This window comes from Balaenoptera physalus (assembly GCF_965194825.1).
Source record: "Balaenoptera physalus genome assembly, chromosome: X".
NCBI classification, from domain to species: Eukaryota; Metazoa; Chordata; class Mammalia; order Artiodactyla; family Balaenopteridae; genus Balaenoptera; species Balaenoptera physalus.
In genome coordinates, this window is record NC_138903.1 from 95,941,723 (window position 1) to 95,958,918 (window position 17,196).

General features: G+C 42.1%; 1 protein-coding gene across 3 annotated transcripts in view; it reads right to left on the reverse strand.

Annotated features, from left to right (window-relative positions):
- The window catches only part of COL4A6 (collagen type IV alpha 6 chain), a 289,921-nt gene that overhangs the window by 54,266 nt on the left and 218,459 nt on the right, over window positions 1-17,196 (reverse strand). For all 3 annotated transcript variants that reach the window (XM_082447502.1, XM_082447503.1, XM_082447504.1), the window contains 5 exons: window positions 16,976-17,110; window positions 15,734-15,778; window positions 9,406-9,522; window positions 6,952-7,020; window positions 5,226-5,261 (listed from right to left, as the gene is read on the reverse strand). In XM_082447502.1, coding sequence (XP_082303628.1) covers window positions 5,226-5,261; window positions 6,952-7,020; window positions 9,406-9,522; window positions 15,734-15,778; window positions 16,976-17,110 — 402 coding nt within the window. The remainder of the gene's footprint in view (window positions 1-5,225; window positions 5,262-6,951; window positions 7,021-9,405; window positions 9,523-15,733; window positions 15,779-16,975; window positions 17,111-17,196) is intronic.

The following is a 17,196-nucleotide window of genomic DNA, read 5'->3' on the forward strand; positions in this document are numbered from 1 at the left end:
TAGAACAAAAACTTTCACAATTTGTATGGAAACACAAAAGACCCCGAAGAGCCAAAGCAATCTTGAGAAAGAAAAATGGAGCTGGAGGAATCAGGCTCCCTGACTTCAGACTATACTACAAAGCTACAGTAATCAAGACAATATGGTACTGGCACAAAAACAGAAATACAGACCAATGGAACAGGATAGAAAGCCCAGAGATAAACCCACGCACATATGGTCACCTTATTTTTGATAAAGGAGGCAAGAATATACAATGGAGAAAAGACAGCCTCTTCAATAAGTGGTGCTGGGAAAACTGGACAGCTACATGTAAAACTATGAAATTAGAACACTCCCTAACACCACACACAAAAATAAACTCAAAATGGATTAAAGACCTAAATGTAAGGCCAGACACTATAAAACTCTTAGAGGAAAACATAGGCAGAACACTCTATGACATAAACCACAGCAAGATCCTTTTTGACCCACCTCCTAGAGAAATGGAAATAAAAACAAAAATAAACAAATGGGACCTAATGAAACTTAAAAGCTTTTGCACAGCAAAGGAAACCATAAACAAGATGAAAAGATAACCCTCAGAATGGGAGAAAATATTTGCAAATGAAGCAACTGACAAAGGATTAATCTCCAAAATATACAAGCAGCTAATGCAGCTCATACAGCTCAATACCAAAAAACAAACAACTCAATCCAAAAATGGGCAGAAGACCTAAATAGACATTTCTCCAAAGAAGGAATACAGATTGCCAACAAACACATGAAAGGATGCTCAACATCACTAATCTTTAGAGAAATGCAAATCAAAACTACAATGAGGTATTACCTCACACCGGTCAGAATGGCCATCATCAAAATATCTACAAAGAATAAATACTAGAGAGGGTGTGGAGAAAAGGGAACCCTCTTGTTGGTTGGAATGTAAATTGATACAGCCACTATGGAGAACAGTATGGAGGTTCCTTAAAAACCTAAAAATAGAACTACCATACGAGCCAGCAATCCCACTACTGGGCATATACCCTGAGAAAACCATAATTCAAAAAGAGTCATGCGGGCTTCCCTGGTGGCGCAGTGGTTGGGAGTCTGCCTGCCGATGCAGGGGACACGGGTTCGAGCCCTGGTCTGGGAGGATCCCACATGCCGCGGAGCAACTGGGCCCGTGAGCCACAATTACTGAGCCTGCGTGTCTGGAGCCTGTGCTCCGCAACGGGGGAGGCCGCGATGGTGAGAGGCCCGCGCACCGCAATGAAGAGTGGTCCCCACTTGCCGCAACCAGAGAAAGCCCTCGCACAGAAACGAAGACTCAACACAGTCATAAATAAATAAATAAATAAATAAAAGAACGTGAATTTCTTTAAAAAAAAAAAAAAAAAAAGAGTCATGCACCACAATGTTCATTGCAGCTCTATTTACAATAGCCAGGACATGGAAGCAACCTAAGTGTCCATCGACAGATGAATGGATAAAGAAGATGTGGCACATATATAGCATGGAATATTACTCAACCATAAGAAGAAACGAAATTGAGTTATTTGTAGTGAGGTGGATGGACCTAGAGTTTGTCATACAGAGTGAAGTAAGTCTGAAAGAGAAAAAACAAATACTGTATGCTAACACATATATATGCAATCTAAAAAAAAAAATTGGTTCTGAAGAACCTAGGGGCAGGACAGGAATAAAGACGCAGACGTAGAGAATGGACTTGAGGACATGGGGAGGGGGAAGGGTAAGCTGGGATGAAGTGAGAGAGTGGCATGGACATATATACACTATCAAATGTAAAATAGATAGCTAGTGGGAAGCAGCCGCATAGCACATGGAGATCAGCTCGGTGCTTTGTGACCACCTAGAGGGGTGGGATTGGGAGTGTGGGAGGGAGGCACAAGAGGGAGGGGATATGGGGATATAAGTATACGTATAGCTGATTCACTTTGTTATACAGCAGAAACTAACACAACAATGTAAAGCAATTATATTCCTATAAATATGTGAAAAAATAGAAAAAATAATAATAGTTAAAAATTGAAAATGTCAGATGAATGGATAAAGAAGATGTGGTATATTTATACCATGGAATACTACTCAGCCATAAAAAGAATGAAATAATGCTATTTGCAGCAACATGGATGGACCTAGAGATCATCATACTAAGTGAAGTAAGTCAGAAAGAGAAAGACAAATACCATATGATATCACTTATATGTGGAATCTAAAATACGACACAAATGAACTTATCTACGAAACAGAAACAGACTCACAGACATAGAGAACAGACTTGTGGTTGTCAAGGGGGAGGGGAGTGGGGGAGGGAAGGATTGGGAGTTTGGGATTAGCAGATGCAAACATACACAGGATGGATAAACAACAAGGTCCTACTGTATAGCACAGGGAACTATATTCAATATCCTATGACAAACCATAATGGAAAAGAATATGAAAAAGAATTTATATATATATATGTATATATATATATATATATATCTGAGTCATTTCTCTATACAGCAGAAATTAACACAACATTGTAAATCAACTATACTTCAATAAAATTAAAAAGAATTGGAAATATCTCAGGTGTCCACTGATACTAGGATTGATTTAAAAAAACTGATACATCCATATGTAGAATAATACTCAACAATAAAAAGTAACAAATTATTGATATATGAAACAATGAGGATGAACCTCAAAAGTACTGTTCTAAGTGAAGGAAGCCAGACCCCGAAGGCTACATATTGTATTATTCTCTTTGTATGAAGTTCTAGAATAGAGAACACTTATCTATGATAGAAAAAAATCAGAACAGTGATTGTCTGTGATGTGCAGCGGGAAGGAGCAGGAGGGAACTTTCTGAGGTGATGGGAATGGTCTGCACCTTAAGCGGGTTTGAGTTACACAGAAGTGTGCATTTGTCAAAAAGCAGCAAATGCACATTTAAGATTTGTGTATTTCATTATATGTAAATTTTACATAAAAAGAAAAATTGTAAACAAAATTTGAAGTGTAGCTAATGGTAGGCATGCTGTAGTATTTAGGGGTAAGAGTACTATTGTCTGCAATTAACTTTGAAATGCATCAAAAATAAGATGGCTTGATGGATGGAAGTGTGGTAAAGCAAGTAGAATAAAGTATTCATGGTACAGGTGTTCACTGAAAACTTTCTTCAACTTTGTTCTCTATTTGAAAATTTTCATATTAAAGTGATGAAAAATCCAAAAACTTACAAAAGAAAAAAGTTATATTAATATCAGATAAAGTAAACTTTGAGACAAAGAATATTACTAGAGATAAAGAGGGGGCATTTCGTAACAGTAAAATAGTTCAATTCATCAAGAAGACATATATATATATATATATATATATATATATATATCTCTTAGATGTGTATGCACCTATTAGCAGAGCTTCAAAATACATGAAGCAAAGACTGATGGAACTGTAAGGAGAAATAGATAAACTCACGATTCTAGATGGAGATTTTAACATCCCTCCCTCAGTAATTAATAGAACAAGTAAACAAAAATATCAGTGAGGACAAAGAAGATCCAAACCACATTATCAACTACCTTGACCTAATGGATATTCTTTAGATCACTATACCTGCCCCAACCAGATGAATACATAGTCTCTTCAAGTACATATGGAACATTCACCAAGATAGTTTCATAGATTGGGCCATAAAATAAAGCTTAACAAATTTAAAAGCATTGAAATCATCCAGAATATGCTCTCTAACTGCAATAAAATCAAACTAGAAATCAATAATATAAAGATATCTGGAAAGTCACAAATTTGGGGAAATTAAACACCACAAATCTCCATGGGTCAAAGAAAAAATCCGAAGGGAAACTAGAAGATACTTTGAAATGAATAATGCCAATATTAAAAGCAAGAGAACGAAATCTGAAGAGAAAGAAGGTATGGGAAAATGCATGGCCCTGTTAAAGTTGGGGAGCAGCAATAAGGTGATATGTGCTTCGGTAAGGGATGGAGAGGCTAAGTGAAGTTGAGACTTAGACAGGAGGAAGAGAAAGTAGGGGTTCAAAGGTTCCCCAGGAGTATATGAGAGTAGAACATTGCTCTGACAATAACTAATAACCTGTGGTCTCCTTACTGATCACAAATCTCTTATCCAGCCAGGAACCACCCCCCTCCCCAAATCTAAGTGGTTTATTTATCATGTCTGTATATGCAGACAAACACTGTGCTTCTGGGGGCAGGGAAAGGCATCTCTAAGAGAAGTTATGCAGCAAATACACTGGATGTTATTCTACAGATTTAGTTAACACACCATCGAAGCCAATGCTGTTTCACTCTAGGAGACCTCTACGCCCTTGGTCCTCACTCATCTCTGTTTACATGTGTGCTTGCTCACACTAGTCTCTCTGTTTAGAAAGCTTCCTCCCATTGCCAGCCAGCCTAAATGTCACCCACACTTTTCAGAGGCTACCCTCTCTTAGATATAAAGTTTCTCATGATGTAGCCTTAGGTGGACAGCATCTCTTTCTTGATGCTGTCAGTGGAATCCTTACGCCACATTCCGACTAGTTTTTCACATCTTGGGGTGGGAGGCGTGTGTGTGCAGAGACCGTGTCTGAATTGTCTCAGGGATCACTCCTAGCCCTTTGCTCAGTATCTGTTCTGCTCAGTATCTGTTCTGGAATGGAAGAAGAAAGGAAGGAACCGTGATACAGGAAAAGAGGAGGAGAGAAGGGGCCTTTCTGAAGCCACTTCAAAGGAAAATGATGACAATGTGGAAAGTCAAGGAAAAACAAAGCTCTTATTAATACAACTCATGGCCTTTCATGGACTCACTCTTATTGAGTCCCTAAAAATTTTTTCTACATGGAATACCTTTTAAAGAAGAGTGTTTTGCTTCTTTTATTTTACCCACAGTACTCTGAACACACAGAAAACACTTAATAAATGCTTGCCAAATGACAGGCAAAATTCTTTCCTAATACATCCCAGGGAGGATGCAGGTCCCTGGCCGAGAGGTCTGAAAGCCAGCCTGCCATGTCACTGGAGGTAGACAGTCCATCCTCTCAGTACTTTCTCATTTGGAAAATGTCAATAGAGTGATCTATTCTACTTTACCTCTCTGGATTGTCCTTGAGAAGGTCTACAAAGACCTTCGAACACCGTAGAGAGGAATGAAAAGGGGTCATTGGTACTGTTGACTAGACAAACATTGGGAGCTCAACACATAGGTAACAACTTACAGTGATTCCATCCAGTCCAGGCAGCCCAGGCTCCCCCTGAGAAACAGACAAAGGCAGGACATTGAAGAGATGAATACATTAAGCTTGTGGTATTTCACAGATAACTGACCTAAGATGCAATAGGCATAAAAACGCATCACTGAAGCTTGGGCCTCCTCTGTCAAGGTCTTGTGTTTTAAATAATGCATGAATTGGACAGATTCAACCATCTACTTTTTTTTTTTTCCTAAGAAAAATCTAGACTCTAGAAGAAAAATATTATAGCCTTGGTTGAACAGGAATTCATATTTTACTTGGATTAATTAATTTTCACCTTTGCTAGGAACTTATCAATTAGAAACTGCTTCTGGGGGCTGGTGATTTTCCTGCTCTTTTTGGAGGAAAGCAAAGCTACCTTCCGGCGTGCCTTCATTCCCAGAGAATCTGTGCCCATATGTATACAATGCAAATCAGACATTTCAAGGGAGAATCAATAAAGCATATAGTCTCTGATTACGTTTTAATTACTTTGCAGCATCTTAAGTCACCGTATGAATCTGTAATATAACCATCTTGTGGAAATTGCTGTGTTCCGCTGGGTCCAGGGTCTCTTTGGTTTTTGGCAAAACCATTTAATCAATGTTTGTTACAACAATGGTCACATTTTGACACCTGCTAGTCTTACCCCGCTTGGCTTACAGTGAAAAATCAGCTCTCTGCAACCTGGGAAGAGCGCTGCCTGGGTTTTAGCTCTTTGGGAAGCTGGCTTGTGCCTGTGAGCAAGTCACATAGCCTCAGGCTACCTCAGTTTTTCTATCTGTAAAACGAGCAACATGAATCTGACAATCATGAGGTCCTTTCCAAGTCTAACATTCCATCTTCAGCTATGGCTTCTATAGCCAAGAACCCAAACCCTGTACCTTCTTCAGTTCTCAGCTACCCACACCCATCACTGCCTTCCAAAGTGATTTCCAATATTTCTGGCTCTGTGCATGGGTGGAAGACAGAAAGGTGCCATCTTCAGCTGAGTGAGCTTGGGTGCATCTTCCCCTCAGATGTTGCACACATAGATTCCTGTCTGCTCCCAGGGAAATGATGGGCTCCCTTCCCACTCTGCAAGGGATTAGGGTCAGTCATTTGGCACCAGAGTTTACTGAAGGCCCACAGGATACCAGGCAGCATACACCAAGAATACAGCCACAAGAATACAAAAGGTTCTTGTCAATTCCAGGAAGAGATGAAAGTTTCCAGCCAGCTGCAGAGTTGATGGGCAACTTTTGTAGATAGCCAGGGGCCCAGCGAGGGTGATGGCTGGTATGCAGGTACAGAAAAGGGCGGAGCCATGATCCTGGGCTGGTGGCCATGTTAAGATGGGCAGAGACATACATGGCTTCAAACCAAGGTATGCAGACATCAAAGATTCTGTAGTAGACAAAAGGTATCTGCCTCCAGGAAATGTCTCGGCTTGTCAAGGAAAATGACACCCATGCAAATTGTTTGTTTGCTGATCTGTCTCCTATTTTTGGCCTAGATCTTACAAAGCAAATCTTTTTGACAGTATGGTTGCAAACATTACTGTCAATGTTTCCACCACAAAAAGCTCTGGATTCTTTTTAAATCCAGCTTGGTCTGCGCCTTAAATAGAGACGCAGATGCTAGTTCTGGAAATGTTTTCATTGGATGTGGGGCTCCATCCTGGGGAACTCAGCTTATAGCCTACTCAGCTGTCTGCCTTAGAGGCTCTTACCTTCATTCCTTTGAAACTACCTTGGGCAAGGATAGGTTCACCTTTAGAGCCTTTCTGACCAGGAAGCCCCTGAGTAAAATAAGAAAATTTTGTGAAGAAATGCACGCACATACACACACACACAAACACACACACACACAGTATTGTTAATAGTATGATCTGATCAGATAGAGGATGGAAATGCAAGAGCCTGAAACCATGTGGCTTATTCTATGGCAGAGTTGGCCATGCCAAGGGGGCAAAGTACATCCCCTGAACCGTGCTGTGTCTCAGAGCTGCATGCCTGCTCCCCCAGCCTCCAAGTCAGAAGTCTGTAAAGGGATTAGAAAGTAGACTTTGAATCTATTCAGAGTACCAATCTGAACATCCACATATAATACACATGCCGTTTATAAGCCTATATAGCTCACCTGCTCCATATCTCACAGGTACATGTCACTGACAGGGACTAGGTCTAGGACAGAGGTTAGTGGACTTTTTCTGTAAAGAGCCAGATAGTAAATAATATAGGCTTTGTGGGCCATATCTGTGCTCTGTTTCATATTCTTCTGTTTTTCTTCACAATCTTTTAAAAATGGAAAAACAAGCCATGGGACAAGGGTCCTGTGGGCCAGTTTGCAGACGCCTGGTCTAAGATATAGCTACAAAACCATCTCCATCCTATGCTTCTACCATACAGCTTCAGTTTCTACACCTGTCTAAGAGGCTGGTGTGTCTCACTGTTAACATGGAAAACAGTTCAAAGTATGCCCAACCCATCCAGTCAGCCAGACTTTTTAATGTCTCAGTGGCAGATGCCGCCTAATATCTGCTAGATGTTGGCCTCCTGGGGAAAATCAATATCCCTATACCTAAGGGGAAGTTGGGATTAGTGTTGGGGGTAGGGCTAAGCTTTGGGGACTGAAGCGTTGATTGAATGATGGATTCCTGAGTTCAAGGTCCATAGGTATAATAAAAGTACAATGTGGTTCCAGAAGCACAAACCAGTTTCTTTCCTAACACTTCCTATTCCCCCTTATTCTCATGGCCACTACTTTCATCAAAGAAGATTCAAAGGATATCCATTCAGTATTCAGCAGGGTTAGTAAGGTTCAGCTTAGTAAAATACACACCCAAGTTCCTATTTAGGCTTAAGGGGAGGTTTAGGGACAGGATTAGGTTTTACCCTGGTCCTTTGGCTGTCAGGGGCTGTTTATTACCTCAAGATTTCTTTTCTCCCTCTTGGGGGCAGTGATTCCTTACTTTGCTGGATTTCCATTGTCTTAACACAGATGTGATTTGTTTTCCTCCCCTGTTGCCATGGCAGTGTTTGGAGGCCTTTGTGACTCAAACAGCTCATATTATGTTGGTAATACATCTTTCTCCCCCACTCCCTGCTGTATATTGGTTTGGTCCTTAGTTCTGAAGGTCCTTATGCCAATCTGGCGCTTGTGCTTTGTCCATCTCACCTTCTCACGTATGCACTCACACCCACAACTTGGTCACTGAAGGCAATGCTCTTCCAGTAAAACGCCAATTAATTCACGTAGCTATGGAATCTAACAGATAGTGCAATTTCTAGCTAAATGTATCACATCAGTACCCTTATTCTCTTAGATTATTTCAAATGAGGTTGAGAATGGGCTTGAAATGTGTTATTTTTCTCTTTCCAGCCACTCATAAAAGCAGCCTTGCAAGGGCATGGTATCTTTTAGAGACCTTTTAGATCTAAATATTTGAGCTCTATCTGGATGAATGGAATGAAATAAAAGTGATGACACCAAGATCCAATAAACGTCTTAACAATCCCAGAACTGAGGGTTGTGATGTGGGGAGTGGGTGGGAAGAGGGAAAACTACGTCAGTGTAGAGCAGGATTTCTCAACTATTTCTCACTATTGATACTTTGGGACAGATGATTCCTTGATGTTGTGATGGGGGGCTATCCTGTGCCAGTAGCACACCCCCAGTTATGAAGACCAAAAGTGTCAATAATAACTGTCAAATGTCCCTGGGGGTGAGGGGCGGGGCAAAATCACCGCTGGTTAAGAATCGCTAGTAGAGACCAAGCTTGCCAAGCCCTTTGGGTCACTGTTAGTGCTCCCATGATCCCATGTAAGCCTTCCAAGTACTGCATCTCCCAATATCGTCTAATGTGGGAAAATGTCAAATAGCCCAAGTGTGTACTTTGCTCTAAAATTTACTACAGTTTTTTCACAATCTTGCCAACTCTAAAAGCATCATTAAAAAAAACCAAACCCTAAGTAGTGTAGCATGTGTACACTTCCCTGCAACTGGTGTTCTTCTTTAGACTTTTAATGTTGTGGTGCTGCAAGCACACACTCCTGCATTGGACAAGGGGCTGCAGTGGTTGCCCCTCGGCTACTTAACGAGCTCTCCAGAGAAGCAGAAGATAGGGCACACTTGGAGGCAAGCAAAGCCATTTGAAATAATGTACAAAGATCTGGCAGCATACGGGTGGTCCGAGAAGCCCGGGATAGCCATCAGGGCCTGGAAATCCAACAGCTCCTTGAGTTCCATTACAGCCATCCAGGCCAGGTGGGCCTCTGGGCCCTGGCTGTCCAGGGTGGCCCTGTTCAAAGAGAAAGAAGGGATCAAGTCAGTCACAGGACTCTCAGCTACTCCGACAAGCTCCACAGTGAGAGAAGTCAAGGATGCTGTCAAACTCTGGCTCCTTGTCCACTCCCTTTGCCCCATCACCTCTGTTGCCATCGCTGTTCATTATACTCAGGTGTAGGTGGCTGATGACAGCTCGGTGTTACCCCTCCCCAAAAGATCGATGCTTTAATAGGATCCAAGCTGAAACCAAAGGGATCAAACATGAAGAGATGGGTTACACGGGTTGCTGCAACTTCACCTTCCTTCAGTACAAAGATGTACTAAGATGTACTAAGATGGGGCTTAGCTGCCAGGCAGCTGGACTGCTACCAACAGGGAATCATGCCAGGCCTTGGAAATTCCTCAGAACAGACTGAAACCTGGGTAGCCTGGCACGGCTTTCTGTATGGGAAGCTCTGCATGGGAAATGAGGCTGGATTTTGGTCAAGAGCAGGAGTTTCCATAGCACCACCTCTCCTGAATGCTGCTTGGTCAAAAATAAACAAGTCAAGGAAGAACCACACTTTGAACCTTATTTTGTCATTATCTCACGTCATGCTATTGCTTCAGTCAGGGAACTGTATCTTCTCTTCTTCATACTCATTACTGAGGCAGTTGTTTTGCTGGGGAATCAGTAATCATTCACATACAGTTGGTGTCTGAATTCAATAATTCTGTGCTTCCTTGGTGCATAGAATCTACCTCTTTGTAGGAAATATATCTTTTTCAATCTATCAAAAGCAGGTTGTGTGTTGGGTATGGAACAAAGAGATGACCTGAAAGACCAAAAATCTAGATGGGTCAATAAAAGGTAGACTCCCACCCTCCCATACACACTTTTAAAAGCCAAATACACACACACACACACACACACACACACACACACACACACACATACACATATATATATACATGTATATACATATATTTTATTTGGCTTTAAAATATATATAAAATATATATTTGGCTTTAAAATATATATACATATATGTATAATATATATGTGTATATATTTAATGATTTGAGGGAAACATGCCATGTGTTCAAAAATCAACTTTTCAAATTATTAGAGGAAACAACCTTTTGTCAAATGCTTATTGTGAGAACGCTCCATAGAATTCTGTTTCATTTTCATTGCTATTATAGTTGTAGGAGATAGATGATCTGTTAATGCAAGAGTTTGAGTCTAGACTGCTGGACTCATGGAATGCAGAGTCCAGAGAAGTGGTCAATAAACACATCTTTGCAATAAACCTGTTATAAGCTGTGCCTCTCCAGACTCAGGTGAGGAGTTTTAGTTGCACTGGGGAAACTGAGACAGCTTACTAGAGTCATCAACATTTTATTACCAAATGAGATGGCTGTTCCTGTTTGCCCTGAAGATCTACACTCTACCTTCCCTAGATCTGTGCCTTGGGAGGCTGACCTTCAGGGATGGTACTGTCTAGGCTCCCTTTCCCTCTGTCTTCCAGTTATATTTGGTCACTGGGAGGCACAAGCAGGAGATGGGAGAGCACGAGAAGGACGAGCACAGATTGTTTATTTCTCCCATGCCCTCCCCTCCTTGGCTATATTTCTGGCAATGGCCACATTTCTCTATAATCTTAGCTCCCACTGGGCAACTGTTATTCCATGGTTCCAGGTCTTACAGGGTTCCAGTATTACCATTCCTCCTTTCCCCTTTGGGACTAGGGGTGGTAACAGCTTTGTGCTGGTTGCTTCACCCTGCACTGCTGTTTCCCTTAACCCTGCTTGCATCCTTTAAATAAACCCTTCACTTAATTCTATTTAGTCGACCCCTTCAGGTGGAGTGTCTATTTCTTCCTGGGATCCTAATCACCATTTTAAAATGTCCTGGCCAAGTTTGCTAGGGATTATCTCTCAACTGGGTAACAGAGATGAGTTAAGACAAGACAACAGGCTGGCTTAGTGCTAGGGATCTTCCTTAGTCCTGGGACCTTGGTTCTGCCCTTTCTGGGTAGAGATAATGACTTTACATATGTGTGTGCCAGCTCTCCAAGGGAATGCAGCTCTTTGAGGGAGAAAACCACGGTTCTATATAATCACAGGGGATTGAACACACAGAATAGGTGGATCTGCTGTATTCCAGAAAAGCAATGTTCCTCAGAACCCAGAGTGCAAAGGAAAAGTTTCCATTTGGTGAGTGGTACGTGGTCACTTTGAAGATATAAACCTGGTGTGTTCATTTATGAGTCTCTAGGCGGGGAAATGTTTGAGATTGACTCCATGGGAAAAGCTAAACATAAATTGCAAAGGATAACTTGAAAACTTCTGCTTCCAACTTATTTGAACTGAAAACATTGGCTCAACCTACATTTCTTGTGGGTGCCAACAGCCCAACTCACAGCTGTGATATCGTTAAAAGCCACAGCCCTACCGCCCCTCGTCCACGTTGTTTTAATGTTGACTATCTTGATGACTGCTTGTTTGTTCACTCTCAACTGGTGGCCGTGCCCCTCAGTGCACAGACTTGGATGCTCTTGCTCATTCATGTGGAAAGTGTCTACATGACAGCAAAAATGGAGTTCTGGGACCAAAACCAGTGACACAGATGTGAGCAGTCCGCCAATATTAAGAGGGGAAACCAGATTTGTGCAGTGATCCAGTTTAGTAAGATGTGTTTTGGGGAAGCTGTTGGTTTTAGCCAAATGGCTTAATAAAGTGCTGCTGAAAGTTGGGCAAAATAATTAGTCTGACTGGGCCGAGGGTATCTGTGTTTTCCTCTGTCTGAGGGAGTCTTGCCAGTCTGAGAACTGCTGCTTCTATAGGCACTAGAGGTTGGAGTCAGTCCCCCCAATATTTCTGGAGTTCCTACTCTATGCTGAATTTAGCCCTGGGGTCTCTGAGGCCTCTGAGGGGAGCAGAAGACAGACTCTGTGCTTTCAAGGAGCTAGATAAGGCTATCATACAAGTCAGTCAATAAATACCATGCACCATATGTAATAAGGAGCTAGAGTGTGTGGGACAGACACCAAAGACTCCTGGAAGAATAGAGATGGAAAGGAGACGTAAGCTGTCAACAGGAGGTGCTCATTAATACATCATGAATAGCTGGAAGAGAGGGAGGGAACAGGGGATAATAATTTCTTAGAGTAAGTGAGGCTTGGAGCCTGAAGCTAAAGCGATTGAAAGTCAAAAGAAAAAATGTACAACCTTAGGTCAAGGGAAGGGCCAAGCGAAGGGCCAAGGGAGTGGGGACTTCTACTGGGAGCAGCGCACTCATTTGGAGGAATCTGGACAGCTGCGACTCATTCTCCCAAGCAACGAAGCCCTCAAAGAGAAGTGGTCAATTTCTAGAAGCCCTCTGGCTCTGTTGGCCACAAGTTGGAGGCAGAAGTGTCCAGCTGGACTCTGGGGTGGGTTCCAGCTCAGAACCGGAATCAGCCTCTGCTTCACAGGATTCATTTCCTTCCAGCCCCCATTAAAAAGAGACTACAGGAGGAACGGTATAGTACTGTTGCAAGCTTCATATCCTCCACTCATCTCTGGTGAAGCCAGCTCCGCAGGATGAATGGAAGAGGTGGCCTCCAGTTTGCTAGTTTCCCTCACCCATTGGTTCCCACAAGATACACATTCTGAGTGGAGACTCTGGATGACGTGGTCATAGAACACAGCCATGAGAAAACGTCAGGGGATGGCGTAAAAGGGTGGCCAACCCCATCCACTTATTTCCCCACTGGCCCCTTCCTGGGCATTTTGCAGACTCTGCAGTTGAATAACAGGCAGAAATATGATGGCCGATTTGTTGATACGTATAACAAATACAAGGTAAGTGAGCCTTCTATTCTTCAAATCCACAAATGTATACGAGATCTGGGGATAAAGTGAATCACATGATAATACCTTTGAGGGCAGAGCCATCTGCCTTTTTTGTATTCCCATAGTAGAGTGCTAGCACATAGCGGGTACTCAAGAAATACCTATAGATTGGCACAAAGAAATTCGAACCCCCTTAGCTGATACTAGATGATTATGTAGTGTAACACAAGGAGCTGTTAAGTCAAGAGTTTACCAAACTGCTTTGATATGATTCAAAAGAACCCCTTAGAGGTTGTTTGAAAGATAAAGGCATGCTGTAGGACTTCCCTCAAATGGAGGAGCTCCATTTTTTCCTGTTCTATATATGCTGAGCTTCTACACAAGAGTTGGTTCTTCTCTTAAGGTTGAAAACCACTGCTAGAGGCAAACACAGTCCAGGCTAAAGATTAAATATATAGAGAAGTGCTGAAGGATATAACTAAAAAGTGATAGCAGTAAGTTCCAAATACTATATCTTAAAGGCTGGAGAAATGTTACCATGCAATCTCCAGTGGCAGGATAAGTAGGGATATTGGGTGAAAATGGAGAAACTAAGGGATTGGGCTGGATGGAATGGGAAAAGGAGATATCTGCAAGCTCCAGACTCCCCACTTATCTCCAGCAAAGCCAGTTCCTCAGGATGAATGGAAGAGGCTGTCTCCAAGTGACCTTAGGAGTAGCCACTTTGTAAAAACCATCAACAAAGCAAAAAAAACAACCTAATGAATGGGAGAAGATATTTGCAAATGATATGACTGATAAGGGGTTAATATCCAACATATATAAACAGCTCATACAACTCAATATCAAAAAAACAAACAACCCAATTAAAAAATGGGTAGAAGAACTAAATAGACATTTTTCCAAAGAAGAAATGCAGGTGGCCAACAGGCACATGAAAAAATGCTCAACATCACTAATCATCAGGAGATGCAAATCAAAACCACAATGAGGTATGACCTCACATCTATCAGAATGGCTATCCTCAAAAAGAACACAAATAACAAATGTTGACGAGGATGCAGAGAAAAGGGAACCCTCCTACACTGTTGGTGGCAATGTAAATTGGTGCAGCCACTGTGGAAAACGGTATGGAGGTTTCTCAAAAAAATAAAAATAGAACTATCATATGACCCAGCAATTCCACTCCTGGGTATATATCCGAAAAAAACAAAAACACTAATTCAAAAAGTTACATGCACCCCAATGTTCATAGCAGCATTATTTACAATTGCCAAGATATGGAAGCAACCTAAGTGTCCATCAACAGATGAATGGATAAAGAAGATGTGGTATATATATACCACAATGGAATACCACTCAGCCATAAAAAAGACCGAAATTTTGCCATTTAAAGCAACATGGATGGACTTGGAGGGTGTTATGCTAAGTGAAATAAGTCAGACAGAGAAAGACAAATACTGTACGATGTCAATTATATGTGGAATCTAAAAAATACAACAAACTAGTGAATATGACAAAAAAGAAGCAGACTCACAGATACAGAGAACAAACTAGTGGCTACCGGTGGGGGAAGGGAGGGGCACTATAGGGGATGGGGGAGTGGGAGGTACAAACTATTGGGTGTAAGACAGGCTCAAGGATGTATTGTTCAGCACAGGGAATATAGCCAATGTGCTGTAATAACTGTAAATAGAAAGCAACCTTTAAAAATTGTATTTAAGAGTCAAAAAAAAAAAACAACTAAAGAGAAATTCACTCTGAAATAAGGCTGAAGAGAAGAAATTATTGAAATTAAATGTATTAAGGTATCACTAAGTATTTTTCTATCTAATTTCATGTACCCTCTTAATTTTCTTATAATGAGGATGTATGTGCTCTAATGTGGCACTGTCTTCACACCAGTCCCGCATCCCCAATGAGAGCTCCCCTCAAGCCATAAGACCTAACTCATTCTGTCTAAGATACTGATGGTCTTTTATGCCTGCACATGTCTCTGCATCCCCCAACCACATGGTTTAGCTCTGCCCGTAACTGAATCCCAAGGAAACTGTGGGTGAGCACTGCCCTTTAAGCCTTACCACGCACATCTCAACACTTGACCCTGAGCATGTGTGCCTGAGACAGGGTGTTGTTAAGGCCAAAGTGCTTGATCTATGAGGCAGAACCTAGAGGTTGTATTAAAAATGCCTCTATGCAATGGATAAACAACAAGGTCCTACTGTATAGCACAGGGAACTATATTCAGTATCCTGTGATAAACCATCATGGAAAAGAATATGAAAAAAATGTACATATATGTATAACTGAATCACTTTGCTGTACACCAGAAACTAACAGAACATTGTAAATCAACTGCACTTCATTAAAATAAATTTCAAAAATGCTTCTATGAACACACTCACCGGAATCCCATTGATGCCAAGAAAGCCAGGAACTCCCATGGGACCCTAAAAAAAGGAGTAGGGAGAGGAATGTAAGAGATGCTATAACTGATCTCCATTGGATGAAGTGGGTTTGTTCATGTGATTCATGACCTAAGTCGTTAAGAAGTATTTTGTACCTCCCTCCCCACATTGCATCGCCTTGCTCCCTATTCCACTTCCAAGCAATCACTAGCCTCTATCTAAAGTCTCGGACAGTTCTTGTCTTAGACAATGTGGTGTAAGACCTAAAAATAAGGCTCAATATTACATGCTGCCGTGACATCTGGGAAAACTGGGAGGGCCTCAAATGGCCTAAGCAAAAGTTCCCTTCTCCACTCTGCTTCTGAAGATAAGGTCTCTCGGGCAAACGACCTTTCTTATTAAATAGACCAGGTGCAGTTCCTGCTTATTCCTGAGTAGTGGGTTTCCGTCCTCTGCTGGCCCACTGAATTATTCAAACAAGCCAGTCATATCCTCCCTCGAGAATCAAGGGGCACTCACCCTGTTGACATGACAAAAGTCTGCTTCTCACAGCCCCTTCTGGCTCATTCTGTTCCACAGCGCAAGCCCTGTGTGGCCCTGCATGGGGTGTGGTGTCCTCCTCCCCTGTGCTGTGAGTGTATGTGACTAATAAACCTGTTGTTGATCTCTTCTGTCCAGTGTCAGGTGTCATGTCTTTGGCCATCCCCAGGACCCTAGAGTAGGAATCCCTCCCTCACCAATGGGGTGAATAGGAGGTGATTAAGATCGGCAGATAACATAAACTGAACTGCTAACCTCAGTCAGCCAGTCAGCCATGTCACCATGACATGACCAATCTTCCTTGCATCTCTTTCCCTATATTTGTGGCCCAGCTGGTTTCCAAGCATTCTGACCCCTTGCATCCCGTTCCCCTTGCTTGGATTCCTTTGCTGCCCTGTTGATTGGCCTTCTGACCCATGCCCAGTTCAAATCCACATGACTTCCCACCACGGTCAGCCCACTTGTCTAGCAAATAGCTTATACATGCACTTTCTGACTTGCTGGCTATGGGAATCTCTCCAAAAATGGGCTGTAGCAGCACAACACCCAGCCTGTCTCTTATTAAAGTATGTAGCCTGGCACCAAGGTATTTGGGATTAGTATTCTTTCCATAAATAAACAGAACTGAGATTTAGAACCTTTTACCTTCACACTCACAGCCCATGAGTCAAAGGAAAAATCAAGCTTTGGTGTTCTTACCTTATCTCCTTTTGGTCCATACGGTCCCAGAGGTCCTGGGGAGCCCCTTTCTCCTTTCAACCCTGATAAACCACTAGGGCCAGGAAATCCTTGAGGACCCACTGGACCTTGAATTCCAATTGGTCCTGGTCGCCCCTAAGATGGACAGAAGGAGTACGATTAGGCAACAGAGGACTTACCATCCCCGCTTCCCATTTTCCCATGCACAAAGAACACTGTCG